This window comes from Rhyacophila brunnea, unplaced genomic scaffold, assembly GCF_057557595.1.
Source record: "Rhyacophila brunnea isolate RB1 unplaced genomic scaffold, BYU_Rbru_1.0 scaffold_3, whole genome shotgun sequence".
Classification (NCBI taxonomy): Eukaryota; Metazoa; Arthropoda; class Insecta; order Trichoptera; family Rhyacophilidae; genus Rhyacophila; species Rhyacophila brunnea.
In genome coordinates, this window is record NW_028232965.1 from 41,087,042 (window position 1) to 41,109,431 (window position 22,390).

At 34.2% G+C, this 22,390-nt stretch overlaps 1 protein-coding gene across 2 annotated transcripts in view; it reads left to right on the plus strand.

The window, feature by feature from the left end:
* SamDC (S-adenosylmethionine decarboxylase) overlaps positions 1 to 22,390 on the plus strand; it is a 49,705-nt gene that overhangs the window by 10,153 nt on the left and 17,162 nt on the right. For both annotated transcript variants that reach the window (XM_085953405.1, XM_085953406.1), the window contains exon 2: positions 5,271 to 5,357. In XM_085953405.1, the coding sequence (XP_085809531.1) occupies positions 5,271 to 5,357 (87 nt within the window). The remainder of the gene's footprint in view (positions 1 to 5,270; positions 5,358 to 22,390) is intronic.

Genomic DNA, 22,390 nt, shown 5'->3' on the forward strand with positions numbered 1-22,390 from the left:
TGATTATAAAAAAACAGCAAACTTCAAAAGTGCAAACAAAACTTGATTCTTTTTTTCAAAGCAGGATTACCGAAAGCAAGCGCATCGACATCGAATATTAACGTCACTCCACAATGGGTGTGTCTGGATATATCATCCGAAGACGAATAAACAGGACTTTGTGTTTTTATATAACGGACTTTCGGCATTAACGGACACCCCGTCACCCGCATTACTACTGCACATGTCTTTTTGATAATAAATCGTAAACTATTTTCCATTAGCACCAATCGCAGTACAAACCACTGCTCAAGAAAAGGTTATTCCATCCGCATGAGGACAAGTAAGCAGTTTTTTTCCACGTTGCTGTCTGCTGTATATATTTTTAAAATCTACTTTTGCATGTATTGTAATGCGTTCATTTTGTTGCTCTTTTATGTCGTGGTATAGTAAGTGTTTTCCAAACTTTTCCGCGACACAATTCAAAACAACAGTATAAACTCTTACGCAAATCGCAAAATAGTTACTCGCACTGTGATGGCCGAGCGGTAACGTGTCGGCTTATAGAGTCGTGTTTCTAGGGTTCGAATCCCGGGTCTGGCAAAATTACGTGTTTTTTCAAGGACCCAGAGTATATCTAGACCTAACAGGTTGAGCAAGTGTTATTTCTCGTAAAACAAAAATCTGTCACGAAACCTCTTCATGGGGCTGCCAGTATCCATTAAGATAGAATGGTATTTTCGTTTATTTAAACATCGTTAATTCATCGTGGGGAGCGTCATTTGACATGTCTAATCATTATTATATCGACAAGGTGTTTGGCATAGTTTGGACTGCTTTACCTACTAAAAATGTTGAAAAACACTGCAACAGAGGATCATTCTACATGCTTACACTATGCATGGCCTCCCTTCCAATGACATTCATCTTAGAACACAAGACACGACATTTTTTTTTCAAAGACTAGTTTTATTAGCTCAAAACGCTGCCATGGCACTTTATACAACATGAAATAAATTTATATACCTACTGGTATCCACTATTATTAATAATTCAAGATTTTTAATAGATATTCGTGATGTCGAGATGCTCACCAGCGTGTAACCATCATTTTTTCTGGCAACATTTCAATGAATAGTCTCAACTTTCCAAAAAGAGTTTAAAATATTTAGTCATATTTTAAATGGACACATACATGACATTCTTGGGCAGTATTTTTCAACCTTTTTTCCTCGTGTACCTCTCGTGACCCATAACATTTGGTCGGGGGAACAAACAAACATCGAAAATTGCATCGTTTATTTTTAAATTACAAAATAGATTTTAATGAAATTAATTATAACAAAATCTTACGAACTGTAAGCAGTTATACGCTTTTTTGTTTTAAGTAGGTACCTAATTAATTGATGTTTCCTTTATTTAGTGTAGATCCATGTGATTGATGCAAACTATATAGCAAGTATTTTTAAATCTGGTTGAAATGTAGGCGACAAACAAAGACTGCCTCCATTTACGACATCTATACGAGATTCCATATAAGATGTGAAAAATACAGTAAAATATAAATTAACCCTCTCCTAGGGCTGTGAAAATTTACTCGCTGTGTCCCCACATCCAGATATTATCTTTGTTTTGTTTATATCTAACTTGAGATCTCGTCGATTATTGCATTTACACCAAATGGGTCATTTCTAATCAAATTTATTATTGCATATATTCGCGAATTTATATTTCTGTAAGAATTTACTGTAATTATAATCGTTTTCATTGGTTTTCATATAATTTTAATGTTTTATTCTTGTGACTGTGGTCCCTCTAAAGTTGCTTTAACCTCGCAATGTTATGTAACCCCAAGGGGACCGCATGGCCCGGTTGAGAAACGCTGTTCTATGGAAAACGATATGTTCTGAAAACTATTATATAATCCATCTATACGTATGTATAAGCATCATTCTCGGTTTGAATAGCGACCTGTACTGCGTTGTCTTCCTTGAGGCGCTTTCTGTTATCCACCAGGCTGGTGAAAATTCGATTGAGCCTCTAACATTACCTTTCTAATGTGAACACTCATACGTCATAACAACTATGTCTGAATTATAACAAATAATGCTATTATTTACCAAATGTTCTTGGTGGAAGACTATACTGCTACTTACTGCTACTTCACCCTATCACGCCTCACCGTTGGGGCATAGGGCAAGCACAAGTTCTCGCCGCGTCCTCGGTCCAACGCCGTCGTGTAGGTTGGTTTTGTAGTACCACTGCAGGGCTAGGGAGGGTCGGCCACGACGACGCAACCCTTGAGGCTGTGCCACGAGGGTACGAAGTGTTGCACTCTCTGACGGCATACAGAACACAAGACCATAAGAGGACCACACTATTTAAATAAATAACAACACAATAATTATTGTTCGTGAAATTGACTATTACATGAAATGGGCAAAATTTTGGCTAATTCACGTAATAGTCAAGCCTGTTGCCTTATTCATGAATTGGGTAAATTTTCTGCCGAGTACGTGAATTCGCCAGGGTATGGAATTCTTAAATTGTCAACATGACAGTAGAAAAAGTAAATTTAATACGGATGGTTTTATTATTTATAATTGGACATAATATAATATGATTATTATTAGGTTAGATGTTGTAATTCTGAATTATTCAACTGAATGTCCATTTTGAGGTTAGCTAACAAGTGTCAATAAAATTCTTCCGTTATCATATTATAGTTCTAGATTTTTTTTGCGCATAGTAAATGGATATGAACGTCATTGTAGTTATTCATTAGTATATTTTTATATTATAATCAATGACATTTGACACATTTGGTTAGTTTGATTAGTTCCAAAAAACACCACCGGAGCGCGACCATCTATTTTGACCATAGATAATATACGTACATTTTGACCAATGCATGAGCATTTGACACATTTAGTTTAGTTGCAAAAAAATACTACCGAATTCACGCACTCGCCAGATATTTTGTCTAATTCATGAATAAGGCAACGGGCTTGCATTTTTCATGATTTAGGCAAAATTTTACCCATTTCATGTAATAGTCAATTTCGCACATTCGGCGTACCATATACACAACGTAACTTCATTTTCTTTTCGTAATTTCCATGTGCTTTTCTCTTCCTGTCACTTTGCATTAAGGCCATGCATTAGTTGAGGCACGGTCTAAAAAGATCGTTGCTAGGCGATGTGCGGATTGCGGGTCGCGGGTGAAAATGACGCCTGTCAAACGAAATATTATTTCTCATATAAATCCAACATACGTCCATTTTATGTTGTGTTTATTATTCTATTAGTATCAATAATAATATATTCATTGACATGTTTGCTTTTTAAAGTAAATGGGTAAAGTTTTTAGTCATCTTTACACGATTTTAGAATTAATTGGCCCGTCGCCATCACGCAGCAAAGTGACGTGCGTCCGACTCCACGTTCTCTCAATGAATGCGAAGCAAGTACAAATTTTCGTCGCGCGTACAGTTGAACATTATTTGGCGTTTCACTGATGCGTCACCTTAAAATAAACTCAGTCAGAGCTCACTTTGACAACTTAAGTCTTGGGCATCTTCTCCCAGGACACTCCCAGTCCAATTGTTTCAGATCCTTCACGTCACCAATTGTAGGGTCCCGCGATACGCTCGATTAAGACTGAGTGTCGTGCGGGGTTAAGCGCCCTCCACCGAAACCCGGTGGAGGGCGCTTAACTTCAATGTTGGTATTATATTTTTTACCCTTTCGACGTTTAATTTTTAACATTCAACCAGTTGTGTGATTTTGTGTGGGTGTAGTTTTGTTTCTGTTTTCTAAAACAACACACAGAGACTCAAAATAATGATTAATGACAATACCGACTGCACGAGGCCATAAACTACTTCAAAGTTTGTGGTCAAAGGTGAAAATGTCTGAAAGTGTGTGGCTATTTTGTGGTTATCTTTGTAAATATTGTGCACGATGGTTACATACTACGTGAGAAATATTATCACTGTGCATCCAGATCTTTTCTTGCTGATATTTTGTGGTCAGGCAGCTGTCAACTTTCGAATTGGCATTAATTACAGTCGCTGTTTCAAACGGAATAATTAGATTGCATGCAATATTTCGCTCATTCACACTTTGCATGCTCATGTTATTGTCTATGGATTTAGGAGCTAGCTAAGCCAATTTGGCACGTATAATTATTGAAATGAATAAATGTTTCTTGAATTATAAAACAAAAGTGTCGTAGGTATTTTTTTTTGTAAATATTCAAACGAATTCGGTGAATAATAAATGGTTTATTCTAAAAATATACGTTTATTTCAAGATTCCTCACCCCCTAGAATCTATCCCGTTTGGTAGTGCGTCACTTACGTTTTCTCAAGGGCTATCACTGTGACGCGGTGGCACATTGTCTGATTCAAAATGGTTTAATTCTGTATTTATATTTTTAAATAAAAACAATTTATTTTGTTCCTCCAGAGAACGGCAAGTGGGGGTGTTACAATACTTAAAGACAATATATATATAGGATAGTAAAAAAATAAGTTTCTTTAATATCATTAACGGCTATTTTATAAATTTAAATTCCCGTACTCTATCAATACATATCGACCACATGACAGATTAATAAATGTACTTAATTCAGATAGGCTATACACCAATACACTACATTTTGTAGCAGGGTTTTGAATGTGTGAGTTTCCTACGAAAATGAAACACACATTATAGACGTGCAACAGTGTCTGTTGCAACCTTCAAATACACCAATATTGAATAAGCGTCAGTGTATAAACCGAGTGCAGTTGTCAGAACGAAGGACAAGCGTATTCTTGACACGTGTTATGTTTATGCCATATTCCTATACACTCGCGATTGGGTGCCTGTTACTCCACAACCGTTAGGTATTTCAGTTCTCATTAATTCTGTGTTCCCTGATATCGACCTTTCCAAATCGCTATATTATATTTTATAATAGATATACCATCATAAATCGTCCGGTGTTCAAATTTAGAACTAAGGTCATCACAGTATAAAAAATAATGAATGACAATAATATGTAAAACGTTAACATGTAGCGCCCTCACTTCACGTTTTTGGGCTGTCACCCGGGCGGTATACACCCTTGGCGCAACCCTGGCTATCGCTCAGGATAAGATATTCATACGGTCTTACAACGCAAATTTCTATGTTTTTTAATATTGCAAAACCCCGCAACTCCTTATCATTTTCGAAATTTAAATCGATGTTTTTGCCGATAAAAAATAAAAAATATTCATGTGCTCTTTTTATCTTTGTTTCAGACAAAAATGGGAGAATCTGCTGAAAATTGTTCGCTGTGAAATTATTTCTTTTACCCACAGCGAGCAAGTGGACGCCTACGTGCTGAGGTGAGAGTCATGATGGTCTATCGAATTTTAAGATAATATTGTGTATATTACATTTATTGTTAATTGATGACGAACATTGTTGTATCTACTGAGATACTGGTCTACAATATTTTGACGTAACTATAATAATCGTCGCTTCCTTATCAAACCTTGCAAGTGCATATTTAGTTACATTTTTACTTTGGAATACAATCAATAGTTAATCCAATATTAAAAAAATAGTTTTAAACAATTTGAGGTACAAATTGTGAGTAATATGTAGATATTATAAAGTTCTGAGAGGAAAGGCTGTGAAAATAATTATATAAATACCCGTGTCCAGAAAATTATACGTCTTTCATTTTGGCGTAGCACAGTTCACCGTGAGCTGTCTTACCGGAAAGGAATGGCCGTATAGCATTGCAGACAGTAATGTTCCAATTTTATTAGATTCAATAAAAACATTAATTTGATATTGATAGGTACGACTTGATACTTACGAGTGCTTACCAGAATTTGATATAAATTATACGATGCAATTGTATTTCTAATTTCCTTATCTATTTTCTTCAATGTTTCCCTCGTATTGCGATGGTTTTTAATACGTATTGTGTAAGTGTTGTATTTATAAATACATTTGATTTCAATACTATACGGCTATCTATTTGCAATACAACTTCTCACGGTCAACTTCATACGTACAGATTTCCGGACACGTGACTTCTGAAAGTTGCTAACAAGTAGGTGCACGTGAAATGGTCCACAAACAACACGCATTTTTTTACCTCAATACTATATAGCCATCTGATTCCAATACGACAGCTCACGTGTTACGGCGAACTGTAACCATAATTACTTACTTGCATTTTCGTAGCCATGCCCTAAAAGAATTTACAATCTGGACATATAAGGTTTGTAAAGTACGTTACCTACCTAGTTAATATTACTGTAGGTCAATGGACCACATGAATTGCTTATTGATGATAAAAAATAACATATATTATTTCGCGTCTAAAATGAAACTTGTTTCCGATTTTATATGCGTATTTAAAAGAAAAAATACTTTGGTATAGGTAGGTTATTAGAGATTACAGTTTGGGATTGTCTTGCATTTAGATGTACTCATTTTCTCATATTGAGATTAGGGTTTTATTGGAATTTTTAACATATATTAGGTAACTGAATTATGCACCATTTATTTAGAGTTATATGTCACTCATACTACTGAACAACTTATACAAAATAACATAATATTAAGTACGTACACAATTATTTATTGCACTACAGACTTGCATTACAAGCTCTCCATCAGGTGCAGTTGCATTAAGGCGATACTTCAGTGAAACGGCAAATAATTTTCAACTATAGGCGCGACGAAATTTTGGACTCGGTGCCATTCGGAAAGAGAACGTTGAGCTGGAAACACGTCAATTTATTTCGTGATGGCGACGGGCGTATTAATTCTTAAATCGTGTAAAGATGACTAAAACGTTACCCATTTACTTTAAAAAGAAAACATGTCAATGAATATATTATTATTGTTACTAATAGAACAATAATCATAACATTAAATGGACGCATGTTGGATTTATATGACAAATTATATTTCGGTCGGCATGCATCATTTGCACCCGCGACCCGCAATCCGCGCATCGCCTAGCCACGATCTTTTTAGACCATGCCTCAACTGAGGTTAGCCTTAAGTAACTACATACATTATAATATGTACTTTAGATTGTTATTTGACCGATATAATTTTCAAGAATGACACGATTTCCACGTGAGGGTGAATAACGTTAAAATGTTATATGCAATGGTGACTAATAAATTGATAATGCTACCTACGTATGTGTAGTTTTTGGCAACTGTGCCTACTTATTTGAGGATCATTGCGGTCGTCTGGAAAGTTAATACAATATACTAATTACATTTGAAAACGCGTCGTGTCTACTATCACAATTAATATAAATATTACATTTCAAACAGTCATGACTCCCGAGCCAAAAATTTTATCCCGGAATTGGCATTTATTTCAATAGTTAATATTAAATGTTTATATTGACAAACAACATTGATAAAATCGGTCAAAAATGTATAGTATAATTTGTACTAGACATTTATTGTTAATATTGTATACGTTCAATCTTGGAAATATATAGGTTTAATGGAGTAAATAATTTGGTATGAATTTTCATCTTGTCTCACAAATATGCGTGCAGTCCACGCCAGTTTTTAACACTAAACACACTGGTGTGAAATAGTATTTCCATATTGAATTTATATCACCGTCTTTCTTGTGAATGTGAAATTTAAATCATTTATCCATTTAATGGGAAAAACTATTTTAGTGAAATATTCGTGGGTGTCCTGTTGAAATGCGATTTTAGAACTGATTGAAGGTTTCAGATGATACCTATACTTAGTATTTTTGTTGATTCGTCATATTTTCAAATTTATGATTCTTATTATTTTAAAATGAGAGATAATAAATAGCAATAAATTACGTTTTTATTGACGACAAATGCATTATCTTCCCCAGATGTTATGATTAAATTTAGATTTTAATGCATTTGACAACCATTAAAACATTCATCACCTTAAATGAGGCCTACTTTTTGTATTTAATATTTTTCTTCATCTAAATTCATTTAAATAAACGGATTTATTATTTTCTGATGTTGTTACGATTGCGTATGGCAGCAAAAAAACTATTTTCCGTGAGCATCTGGCGATTTTCCCTGTGACGTGTGCAGGTGCATTCACGTCACTAAAACCTCAATTACATTGAGCTTCTTTACGAGCTGTGTGTTGGCGAATTTATAATCTGCCTGTAAAGTCTCCCAGTGTAATCATCGAACAAGCTAACATGTTCGATGATTACACTGGGCGACTTTACAGGCAGACTATAAATTCGCCAATAAACAGCTCGTAAAGAAGCTCAATGTAATTGAGGCTTTACATAATGATTTTGTACACGTACCAATTGATTGTGGTTGATAAAAAAATCAATCCCGAAAGTTTCAATATTACGTTTACTAATCCCGGGATTGATTGGATTTCCTAGTCATGACGATAATATATAATGCTGTAGCTTTATTTTTTGTATTGACAAATCATTTTACCTATAGTTAAATTACTTTTTTATTCACGAACCTCTTGGTTAGCAGGTAATAAGTATCTATTGTCCCAAAGGGCTGTCAAGATTTTTCCGATAGGTACTTAAAAGATCCCATTTCGAGATCATTTTGTGCGCGTTTAGCGTTGCGAAGTGCACGGTCATCGACTTGACGGAAATAGACTCATCTATGCGACACGAATCCAAAGACACGAGAATAGAGATTTTTGCTATGTGTACAAACAAAGACACGAAACTGAGATAAGGCACAGGCTGACATAGATAATAAATACATAATAACAAACGTTGTTATTGATTTACGGAGCTACTAAATAAATAGTCAAATAAATTGTTGCTCATTATTATGTCAATATTTGTAATAACAAATACACAATAAAGAAAATGAATCACTGTACCAGAAACAAGAAAAAATAAGTTATAAATTATTGTATTAATTATCACGTGTGCACTAAATGCCACATTAATTAATGTGCAAGAATCATTCAATTAATTGAAATGTCATGAAATCTCGAGATTCTCATTTCTCGGAAAAATGTGTATGAGATTCTCGAGAAATCAATCAACCAATCTCGGATTCGCGATAATCGAAACATGTTGAGAATAATTCACAACCTCTAGTTTTTACATAGGTAACGACCCGTAGAGGTACAGAGTCTACGGTTTTTAGCGATACAATACGTTCTAACGTATAACGTTATATGAAAACTCTTTTTATACCGTCTAAGATTTCACTCACTAATTAGGAAACGATTAAAAAAAATGGTTATATCAGTTTTACAGATAGCATAGACTTACGAGGTGTCGTAACAGATATTTTAGATTAAATATTGTACGCAAAAATGTTAAAGAAACCCTTGGATGGAGCATTCTGCCTAAGCGAGTTTCAGTTTTTTTTTCTAAATGCCATTTTCTATGCAAGAAACAATGAATGTTTTTCTGACTATTATTAGTAGACCAAGGCCATGGGGTCCTTTTCCTAAAACGGTTTTCTTTAACAGCTTCGTTTATGGGTACACTATTCGCTCATACAATTTATTTTTATTATAAAAACAATGAAATGAAACCCTTCCGGTAACCAAACCCTTGTGTTTTTGGAGCGCAGTGCTACCAACTAAGACGTGTAACTTTTTCTGAATTCTAGATTTATATTTGGGTCTTTGAAAATTACCTCCTAGTAATAATATGTGCTGTTTGAGTGAAGAATGTCAACGAACTGGCAAGAGCATGGCAACTTTGCAGTCGTCGCGGACTGGGGTTTATCGGGTGGAGGTTAGCTAATCTGATAAACTCCTCAGGGTCAACTCCAGTCGGTAACAGATAACTCGAAATTAATTTTACTCTCAGAAAGAAACCACACGACACGATACCACATGGAGTAAAATATTCTCGCTATTAATAAAAGTTTTTTTATCACCATGTGAATGAATAATAACGTACACCTCGTGGCCGAAGTAATGCAGCGTCTGATCCGTATATTGACAGTTCTTTGAGATTTTATCATTTATCTCCCGCTGCGGCGTTGCTAACCCTGAAAATTTGCATATCGATCAATGCGTATGTAGATTTTCTAATTACAATTTAAGCCAATAAAACGAAACGTTCCAAAATGTCTATGTAGCTACCTACTTATGATCGTTAGTTTCATGAAATAATGTTGTCGCTGCGGAAAATGACTGGTTCTTTGACTTTCAATTAAGCTTTTTTCCACACATCTCTATAATTCCTATCTAAAATCAAACACGATTTTTGCCGATATATTGTAGGTCAATAATCGTCACTTAAAATACGAGATATCTAATCTAAATATACTATATTGCTTTCTTACATATTATATTATTATACACCCACGGTGGCCGCGCGGCTTACGCGTTGGACTATCACGCCGTGGGTCCCAGGTTCGAATCCTGGGTCTGGCAAGTACACATATTGTTTTTCAATTTGTGTGTGAGTCGGGGTATGGACTTAATAGGTTGAGCAAGTGGCTGGCATCCATTTCTCGTAAAAACAAAATCTGTTAATACAAACCTCTACTCTGTGGAGGCCCATATGTTCCTAATGAAAAAAAAACATTATATGACAACTGAAATAAATCATTCGATGAACTACTAAAATTAAATTAATTTGTTCACTGTTATTGACTGTCTAGTATGGGGAACTATGGAACATCACACATAAGCAGTAGTCCTTTTTTTTTCTTTCTTTAGTACGTATTGTGAATTATTAAAACTCAATGCTTACGGGCCCTTTTAAGTAATTTTGTAATTAACGTGTTATCCGCATTTGTAAACATTGAATTAATTATTACAAGGAGTTTTACTCTCTATAATATTCTGGTACAGTGCAAAACTGGGGGTTGAACACCAATAACTAAAAACCCTTTCTATGTGTAGATCAGCCAGTTCCGTGTACATTATATTCTCTTCTCTCAACGTTTTCGATCACGTCACATGATACACAAACCCAGGACATAGTTAAGATAATGAGGTCTGGGGACAACCTTAATACTCCCATCTACGAGTCATCTAGATTATTTTTCAAATGCATTATTGTACTTGGTTAGGATGACGATGACCGTATGCATGTATCTGTTTGCAATATCATTTACGTGCATACTCGTAAATTTGCTGATGTTCTCGGATCTACCGATGTATGATATTGTTATCTCTATTGTATACGGGTCACACTGAAATGGCAACTCTGCTGGTAAAATATTATTATCACCTAGTGTTTTATCTCGAATTTATTTCGCTTAACTTCTGTTCGGGTCCAATGTAGAGCTGATAGCTTTCTGGCAAATATTCGCTGTGTCATTCAAATTTTGTCAATGTTAGTTTCATGTACATCTTACAATCAGTGTTGCCAATTGTCGTTGACAAAAACATGCCATATGGGGTATGAAAACAAGCTATTTGGCAGGAAAAAACGCTAGATAAGTCAATACCTTTGATTTAGGTTTAGCGTATCCAAAAAAATACAAAAAATAAATATTTTTGAAAATTGACAACAGATACCTATATTGTGTCAACGGCGTTCAAGTTTCGTTTCATGTTTGAAGACGAGAGCTTCTTTCTTGTGGGCAGACATAGATAATTAAAGAACATACCTTTTAGATGAATAATAATGTTAAATTATTATTTTATATACGCGGGGATTCGGAATAATATACGAAAACATTAAATAATGCATGAAATTGTTTCATCGTGTTTTATTTCTCACTAAAATAGGTACCGACATACCTGCATTAAGTATCTGATAGTTATTAACTGACTACCTATCTAGCGTTTTTTCAACACAGTTTAAAGCTGTTGGAGGCAATAAAAAACGGGGAATGGGACAACTGGACGCCAGGATAATTGGACGCCGCACTGTCGTAGACACGTATACGTAACATAATGTTTTTTATTGCGGATTGAGAATTACCATGCCTAAGGCTTTATATAAAATAAAAAAAACCCTTTTTTCGTTGGAACTTAAACATATGCACGATTAAATCATTATTTACGTATGCATATTTAAATTCTTACCAATTATTAAATCATAATATAATAATTTAAACATAAATAATAATATTAAATATTTTTTTAAAGTACTAAGTAGTTTAAGTACCTATAAATACCTAACGTCTATTTAATTTCGAATTGCGTGGCGTCCAGTTGTCCCGACGCCAAATTGTCCTTAAATTTCTTGGATAACATTCTGATTTCTTATCTAACCACCGCTTTGTTGATTTTTTAACACTTTCACTTTGACTTATGCACTCCCGAAATATCTTCAATTTTAATTAAGCTAAATGTTACAGCCATTTAACAATTCCGGAGATATCTCATTTTCAACATCGTGTTTCCTATCCGACACAATACTTCTGTATACTATCAATACTATCGACTGAAGGTACTTGATGGAATTTAAATTTAAATCCATTAGAACTTCTTTCTACCTTTCCGTCTACCTTGTCACAAACAATAATTTGTAATGTCGTTTAATAGTTTCTATAATACACTATATTCCACCACTATTTTTATATTGTATCGTAACTGATAATATGTGAATTGGTCTTTTTTCTCTCGAATTTTTAAATACTCTGTAAATAGCAAAAGATCTTATGTCGCTTCATTCCTTCATTAAAAACTCTCCTTATCATTGGGTTTTTACAGCGGCTAACATGGCATGTATAACCCGAATGTGATTTCCAAAGCCCGATATATAGCGTTGCATGGTTACATGTAAGTTGTACGTGCATTTCACCGTAGCACAGTTCGCCGTGAGCTTTCTTATCGGAAAGAAATGGCCGTATTTATAGCACCGAGATGAAAAAAATACGCGTTGTTCATGGAGCATTGCAGACAATAATGTTCCAATTTTATTAAATTCAATATGAACATTAATTTTATATTGATTGGTTTTAAATATCTGATAATAACGCTATCATTATTTGAATTCAAGAATGAAACCAAAACCTAACCTAACCCTAATAAATAATCCAATAAGTATACTATTTTCAAAATTTGTTTGCCGCCGACTTTCTCAGTCATACACTACAAATTATAAGTTTAAGCCGTTCACAACGTGACATTTAGAAACAAAGATATATAAATTTAACAGTTTTACATAAAAAAAATGAGCTATATCAGTAGATAAATTAGATAGGTACAAGGAAGTACACCGGATGAGTTAAGCAGACCCTATTTTAAGAATTTATAAAACAATATCCACCTAAACTCATTCTCACGTAGGTGGAATATATCAACACCCGAAGCAATTTCGTTGAACATAGTTATCGCTTTCCCAATTGGCATTACCAGTGGCAGGTTGGTTCTGCACCTTGGGAGAATAAACAACTGATGGTCTCTATTTCTAAGATAGTTATCAGGGACACACAGGTCAACACTACCCAGAATGGCTGAGTTCTCATTTATACCTCGTATAAGTCGAAAAAAATACGTAGCTAAATAAAGATTTCCTTGATGATGACCTTGTGTGAAGTATTGTTTTATTTACGACTGAATATTTGTATTCAAAATTACTATACTTACATTTATTTTCGTCTGAAAGAATCTTACATTCTTAAATATTAGCGTTCATGTCTTTAACTCTGAATCTATGAACGTCTGAACAGTGTTTCCAATTACTCTCTCGGAGATATGAAAATTGAGCATTCCCATTCAGCGATGAATAATATACGTTTCAATTAGCCGATGTCGCGCAAAATTGCTATAATAAATTCTTAATAAAATAAATAGTTCGACCAGTGGTGGTAGGGGTACCATGCGCTGTTTTTTTTTTTTAGATAGTTGGGTTATCCTAGAGAGCATTACATACAGATAATATGAATCAGTTGTACTAAACTAGTAAAGTAAAAAAACTTGCACAGCAAAAACTAAAAAGCGACGAGTATGATCTGTCCAAAATACAGTTTATTGCCATCAAACTGATCAAACATCGTACACCTTCTATCTATACGTAAGAAGTCAATTAGCTAAATTGGATATTATGCTTTCCCTGTCGTTTGATGTATGTAACATTGTATCTTCGTATCTTTATCGTCCATGATTTCACTATTAATTATTAAAACATAGCTCAAGAATACTACAAATAAGTTTAAAAAAAGGTTAATAAGGTTGATGATTAAATTAGTGATTAAATTATGATTAAATTAGCAAACGTTGTTTGCGATCTGAGGTTTGTTTGTCAGTGCATTGGTATTAGAAAAATGCATTGTATCCGTGATAGAAACATAATAACAAGTTTTTAAGTCTATGAGCAATCATAAAAAAATCGCAAACAATAGAATAGGTACATTATAAAAAGACGTTAAAACATGCAACCATTTTGTATATATCCACAATTTTTATATGACTACCAATTCAACCGTACTAAAAAAGTACTCAATCGCCAAAAACATCAGATAAATCGATTCCCCGTCGGGGTGACTTACTTTTTTCAAAAAAGATTTTTTCTATTGGTTATTATATACTCTATCAGAAAGTGTTTTTTTTTCAAAAATAATATATGTTCAAAACACTAATTCGTGAATCAGTGTACATTCAATGTCTGTACATATTTTATATTTTAATATTGAACCAAAATCATTGAAAAAACGTTTTTTGTGCATAGGCATTGGCAATAGTGTAAAATTGTTCTGTGAGGGTTAATCCCTTTTGCCTAAACACAGTCAATATGAAAAGTCAGTATATTTTTCATTATCCAGAATAAGTTAACCCTAGTCTGAATATTCTGAATAATCGTGGTTTTATTGTTTTAAATTTCATTCTGAATTTTTAAAAACGAACATGAATTTTAGCGATATTCGATGAAAGAAATAATTATAATGTATTCAGCCATTTACGGTTATTGAAATCGGAAAAACTGGAAGCTATCGATTCAACCATATTTCAATCTCCGGACCCAGGGAAATTTTACAATATCCGGCAATATTTGATTTTGAGCAAACTGATTAATCTAAATGGGCATTACCCGTTTAATACAATTCACTATCTTATCACTGATCAGATCACTCAATCACAAACATCAATGAATGTTCGTGGTATCTTAATCTATATATATAATATTATGTTAATAATGACAGGATTGAATATCGATATCAATCATGATCTTTGTACTTACGGATTCTAGGTAATTTAATATTATGACATGAGGTAGGTACTTTCCCTCACAAATCAAACTAGAACGCTCGACCTCTGGTACATCGGTCGCAGGTTTGTTAAATTGACGCGTTGTTGTTTTCCTTTTTAAGCAATATGCAGAACCAATCCAGCGTAGAGCGCATTTGGGCGCCTGAATAGTATCTGCAAAAGTCCCATTGTGCTTAAAGCTTAGTGTTCAAACAATTTGTGCTGCGTGTGAAACATGGCCCCTCAATGTAAAAAAGATCCAAGAACTGCAAGTAGCGTAACGTGGCATTGAAATGCGCGTGATGGGCATAACGCGGAAAGACCACGAAATAATCGAATGAATAGAACAGACAGGAGTTCGTGATGTGATAGATCGCCAATTTAATAAAATTACAATGTGCAGGATATGTCGCTTAATGAGTGAACAATCAATGGATTACCAGTAGTGGATCGACCACGGCGATAATGATTAAATAACCATACAATGATATTATATGTATTAGGCAAACTACTTACATACTAATATTATTATAATATGTAGTAGGTAGTTAATTCTCTTGGATATAATAACGATTTTTTTTGTAATAAATAAAACAGGTTCCTTCGCATCCTTGATAACCGAGGATATCGAGAAGTTGTATTGTGTTACCAATACTAATATGTATGTATTATAGTTACCTTTACACCTTTACAGCATCGATTAGTTTGACATGTCAATAAATTCATCGCGCTAGCCTTCATAAAGTCATGGGTTCCATAAATCCACCAGTATAAGTTGTCGGCTGAATGAGGGCGCCACATGCTAACATTTGACAATATACTATCATTCAATTTTTTTTATACTGTGATGAGCTTAGTTCTAAATTCGAACACCGGACGATTTATGTTATTATATTGATTTTTTATCCATTCAGTCTACAATCCGATGTGGACCTTGATCGTCTCACGAAGAGGTTTCGTACAGTTTTTTTTACGAGAAATGGATGTCGCCACTTGCTTAACATATTAGGTTCAAGCTATGGATCCAAACATACACTGAACAACATTGAGTGAATTTTCCAGACCCGGAATTTGAACTTAAGAACGCGCATGATAATTCCCAATGGAAATTAGTACATTCCTACATTATATCCAGAAAGCAATCATCGCACACTCTTGTCTCAAAATGAGCTAAGTAGGCACACGTGAAGATCGTCTACCTATAAATTAGAATTATTTATTAAAGCCAGTATTTTTTAAACTGCTTATAGTCCAATAGGTACGTAATATGTAATATACTAGTTTCTTTTACCGGGGGGTTTAGGTTCGATTTACCGGTAAGGTCACAATACATTTTTGTGTTTGATGTCTGATGTTTATGTGATTGTTTAACTACTAATACACTACTTTAATTGGACCACGTGGCTTGTTGTTTTGTTGAAAAAAGATTCTCAAAAATAACTGTGAATCTCAATTAGAAATGTTGTTATTTTTTTTATTCAATACTGAGTATAGGTAGACAAAATTTAAGATTGTTAAATTATTTTTAATGAAAATACATAATTTTGGATAACCTCAGAAAAATATAATATATATAAAACATTTCAGATACTGTATGATAAGTTGTTAGGATTCATTAACATGAGCCACGGACAGATTGGTTAACAAAGCACTCATTAGGTCCATCATTTTTCTAATATATCGCACCCTCGCAACTAAACCGCCACAAGTCCAAATTTACGTGTTTTGAGTTAATTACTACGTTTCATTGTCTATCGTTCATAGTATATGTACCGAAAATTTCATATCTCTAAGTCATCAAATTCAAGTCAAAACTTCATTCAATATCTAAACATATTTCAAAAACACAGTACAAAAATGCGAATCGTAAAAATTTCAAAGCTGATTTTCTCTGTTTGACGGTTTTGGATTGTGGCAGTTTAGTTGCGATGGTGCGATATATATATTTTAATTATGAATGTTAGGAATGTTATAGTTTGATTTAATCATTGTGCTATAAAATCGATCAGTCACTAATCATGATACATGTTATCCAAATTATTATTGACTACCAAACCATTTGTCACTATCCCAAATGCTATCACTTTACTATTGTAGTCATGGAAAATTATTATAAAAACCACTTAGTCCGAAGTTATCGATTGATAAATACTTAAATAGGAAATGAAATTATGTGCCATACTATCTTACAATAACTCGTGATAAAAAAATGTAGAAAAGTAGATAACTACCTATTTATTATAGTAATAACTATATTATATTCCCACGTCATTCCAACCATACTGTCTACACTCTGACAGGTAAGTTATTGTAGGTCCAAGTTGTTGACATTTTCCATGCCCTTGATTTTGAATGTTTGAAAACCTAACGATATTATGAAAATAATTTCCGTGCGTTGCCTCTAAAATTAGAATTCGGATCAAAAAACTGTATGTAGGTAATCATTGTTGCCAGACTGCGAAACAAAATTTAACAGCTGTAAAATTGAAAACATAGTATTATTGTCACGAAATAGTTTCAGAAAATATTTTTAGAGCGCTCTTACTACATGGCTCGATACATGATTTCTATTTATGTTTATAGTATATTCAATATTGTGTAGTCGTAATCGAAACAATACATTTATTACAATATTAAAGTAAAAACGTTGAATTTTGTATGTAAAAATAATATATAAATATATCTGACGTATAAATAACCTGGAAAAGGTGATCCAATCATAGATATCTCTCGTAAACATTGTGGTCGATAAACTAATATATGAATATATAGATGTAATATTATGTAACTGCATAGGTAGAATTGTATCAGAGTATTCTGGCAGTGCATGCGACTCATTTAGATGTTGGTATCGTTACTTTTATATGACACTAAAACCCTTCCAAAGTGATTCCAGAAGAATATATCCTTCCACTACTACTGTATAATACTTATCCGTTGTAAGATGATAAATTATTGTAGTATAGCAATATATTTTACCAAAGGATTCTAAGTATGTAGGTAGTAATTATCGTCTGACTAAAGCAGTGGTTTTCAAACTTTTCAGTTTAACGATGCCCTAAGTGCAGTGACGTCCCTAGACAAAATGCCGCCCCTGGGCAATGCCAAAATAACGCCCCATTTTGTATACAGTATTTTTTATCATCCATGCACGTGTCATTTCTGGTCACCATGGACGTCAAAGGGCAACGGAAGTAAACTAGACATCGCGAACCCGACAAAAAAATACAGCCATGTTAAACCTGTTATGTTAATTAATACATTTTGCTTCCAACCAGTGAACTGGATTTTTTTATGAAAAGATATTTTCGTTATTACGTACTAAGTTTAGGTAGCTATTTCTATATCTACCAAATGATTCTCTTCGATTTGCCGCCCTTTGAGTAACTGCCGCCCCCAAGCGACACTCAATCTGCCTACCCCTATGGGACGTCACTGCCTAAGTGGGTACCTACCAACATAATATCGTCTCTGTTCTGGCAGAACACACTAACTGGAGAATACTAGTTTTGAGTAATTTGACTTTAAAGTTGTTAAAATGTTTGAAATGGTCTATCATGTGAGTTTATTAAGTAATCGTAAAAAAGATGACTTTAAAATAAAGACTGTTTATTTATTAAGAAGGTTTCCAGACGGTAAAGTTTGAAATAAGGAACAGTTTGGTATAACTAACTCAATATGTCATTTTTTCGAATTAGTGTGAAGACAGAAGTGCCAGAACAGTGACGATATATAATATCAATTAGTGTTAAGGGTGTGTTTAAAGTTCACAACATAGTTTCGCAATTATTGGAAAAGCGAACCGAGTAAAGCTGATTTCATTTCCCGTTCCGCGTTACAGCTACCGAAAACCCAGCTTCGTAGCGTAGCCATTGCAAATAGAACCAAAATTCGTTGAACTTTGACACAGCAAAGGATATTCATTCTAATAACCAGTTGCTTATTGCCAAATTTTATTTTCATATCCGCTTTCGACTCAGTGCGAAATGTCTGTGATGAAGGAAGAGTATAGTATGCTGTGTTAAAGTCTTTTTGTCCTGAAATAAACAGCTGCTGAACCAATAAAATATAATATATGCATATTTATTAAAAATTGCCTGGTGTGATTAAAATTTTCGGCTATCCTACGTCGCACCTGGGGATTAATCGCGGCGCCCCGGGCAACCGAGGCGTACACTTTGAAAACCTATGGACTATAGCAAAAAACGGACATCCGTGGTAAAAATAACTACTGCAGATATTCATCATATTTGTAATATCAATATCCTAATATCTTGTAGATTTTAATCATTTGAAATTAAACATACATATTTTTGAGATACCATATCTATCTATGACATAATAAATATTAAGTACATCTTTGAATATGCAATATAAGAAATTTGATTCTCTTTCAAAAATATATAATATTGTCACAGTAACATCATCTCACAGCTCTGTTTCACAAGTTACAATGATAACTGGCGAAAAAATGATCTATGTGAAAATATGAAACCAAAAACCACATGCGATGATTAAAATAATTTATTAATTACAACATAATGTAAAACCACAATACAGAATTGGCGCATTGTGCACTAGTGATACTTTTAGTTGTTGTCACAAACTTGTAGGTATAGAATTACGCTTGCAGAGTAGGCAAAATACACATAATCAATTAATTAAGTGTGCTAAACAACAAAATTATGGGATTTAATTAATGCAGAATTACATTGACAGTGTGTGGTTTATACTTTATCTTTATATTATGATAAAAATACATATACATACCTATTATTAATAAGGGTATTATTTGCAAACACGGCTCGTTCCCAAAAACATAATTTGTCGCAAAATGCAATAAACTGTTTTACATAATAATATAAGACTAATTTTCATGATGTAGGTATATATAGGTATTTGGTGTAGAAGTACATTTCAAATAGATAACAATAGAAAATTTATTAATTTACATATTAATAAGAACACCATTTAGGTACATTTAATGTTTGGATCAAGCCGACTTTGAAAGCGACAGTTGGAACGAGCCGTATCTGTTGAACCCGAACCATTGGGATTAAGCCGGGTTAGGAAATATGCCACGAAATGACATTTGTCGAATTTTTAATGGTTTCCCCTTCCACTCCCGCTAAATACGAATTAAACGAATGTTGAAGATTTAATCGTCATGAAAAGTTTCGATTGATACTCCTGTGGGTCTATTCTATGCTTATCGACCGCTAAAGTCATAAAGTGATAAATATTATCAAACTTAGGGTAGGTTTGTATCAAAATATTAGCACTTATTGTAACAATTACACGAAGCTGGTTTTTATTGTTGCAATAAGTGCGATATTTTAACAGCAGCAAGATAGGTGCTGTTAAAATATAGCACTTATTGCAACAATAAAAACCAGCTTCGTGTAATTGTTACAATAAGTGCTAATATTTTGATACAAACCTACCCTAAGTTTGATATTATTTATCAATTTAGTGTTCCATAAGTATAGAATAGACCCACTGGGGGGGCAATGGTGATAAAAATCCTAAAATGGTTAAAACTTTACTATTTACGCAACAAGTAACGATTGTTTAGTGAACTTGTTTCAATGTCTACTATATAAAGGTGGAGCCTAAATATATGAAAGGATCCTTGGCCTGGTTTTCTAATTTCCATACAAACTGTGAAGATTGAGAAAGGTTAGTGGTTATTGTTGCATAGAAAAATGGCACTTGCGACAAACTGAAACTAGTTCAAGCGATTGTGATATATGGGAACCATATAAAGTAGACAATATCCGGCAGAATAAACGTCTTCAACATCTTTGGTTTTTACTCATTTCACTGACAGTCATGCATGGCCCCCACATCCTGAAGCAGGCCCCCAGGCCATAATGTTTGGCGCCCCCCCCCCCCCCCGACGTATCGCTAAGGTTAAGGGCAGTGTAATGTTCCCCAAAGGTATTCCGCGGAACTCAAAGGTTCCGTGTGGAATAAAGGGTATTCCGTGTATTTTTAGCGATTTTTCACTCTACATCATATTATTATGAAGCACTGATCGCGACCTTCTTTTATGATAGTCAAGTAACATGCGACCCTTCGCCATATTGGATAAATGGTCATTTTTATTAGTCAGGAATCACACTAAAAATAATTCTAAAATACAATTCTACATGCGAAATAGCGACAGGCGATTTTTTTTACTACTAGAGCAGATTTGTGGTGTGTTTATCTCAATTCGTCGACCCGCCACACCGGGCCCCCAGGCTAGAGCCCTGCCAGCCCCCCATGTGGGGGCCATGGCCATATGGATTCAATTGTTACTTTTATTGATAACGTACCAATATTCTGGAAATGTAATCAAAAATTCTCATAGAATTACCTACAATTTAGTTTAATTATCTCATTGTAATTTATTTTTGTACAAAAAATCTCCACAATTCCAAACTCATTTACCATCCTACGCGTGACTTGTTCTATTGTAGCGTCGGGCCGTAAAAGTTTTTGGAGACAGAATGTCTGGATTTTCCCTTTCCCAAAATACCCCAACGCGGCGGTACAATAGCGTCGGCGTATACCCCCGCGCCCACTAAACCGTCGGCGTCTCTGAAATTCCTTAGCGAGACAAAATTATTAGTATTATTACGATCTATGATGCTATCCAAGCAGACGCACAAAACAGTCGACTGCCGTTTCCAGAAGTTATATTATTCTGCTGTGACGCTGTGTTCGTTTCATTTTTATCCCCCAAAACTTGCTTACTATTCTACATACGTTTTATTTATTTGTTAACGATGATGTAGACAAAAATTAGCATAAAATACAAATCAAATTTGATGTAGGGAAACGCAACCAGTTATCGGATACGTGTTCAATATTGAATAGTGGTTTTTAGCACAGACGTTTGCATGAGCTTGTCAGAACACACATCACTTATAACAGAAAAAAATGAGTTCAGTTTAATAAGCTAGAATGCTAGAAATCTTCTGAAAACGACTGATTTTAATCATGTTCATGAGATATTCTAGAATCTAGATTATCCAATTTATATTATGCAATGTAAGTATTGTCTTTGAGACTTACAGCGCACTGACTAATCATACCGGCATGTATCCTAATATCGGATACTATAATCTTCCCAATACCGTGTAGTCGATTTAAAGGAATATTGTACCTACATACTGCTGATTTGCTACTTTACTCAATATATTAGTGCGGTGCCCAGTGACGTACCGTGGTAGTATGTAGGTTATGCGTTGCATAGGGGCGGCGAATGAAAGAACGAATACGAATATTATAACTTTTAA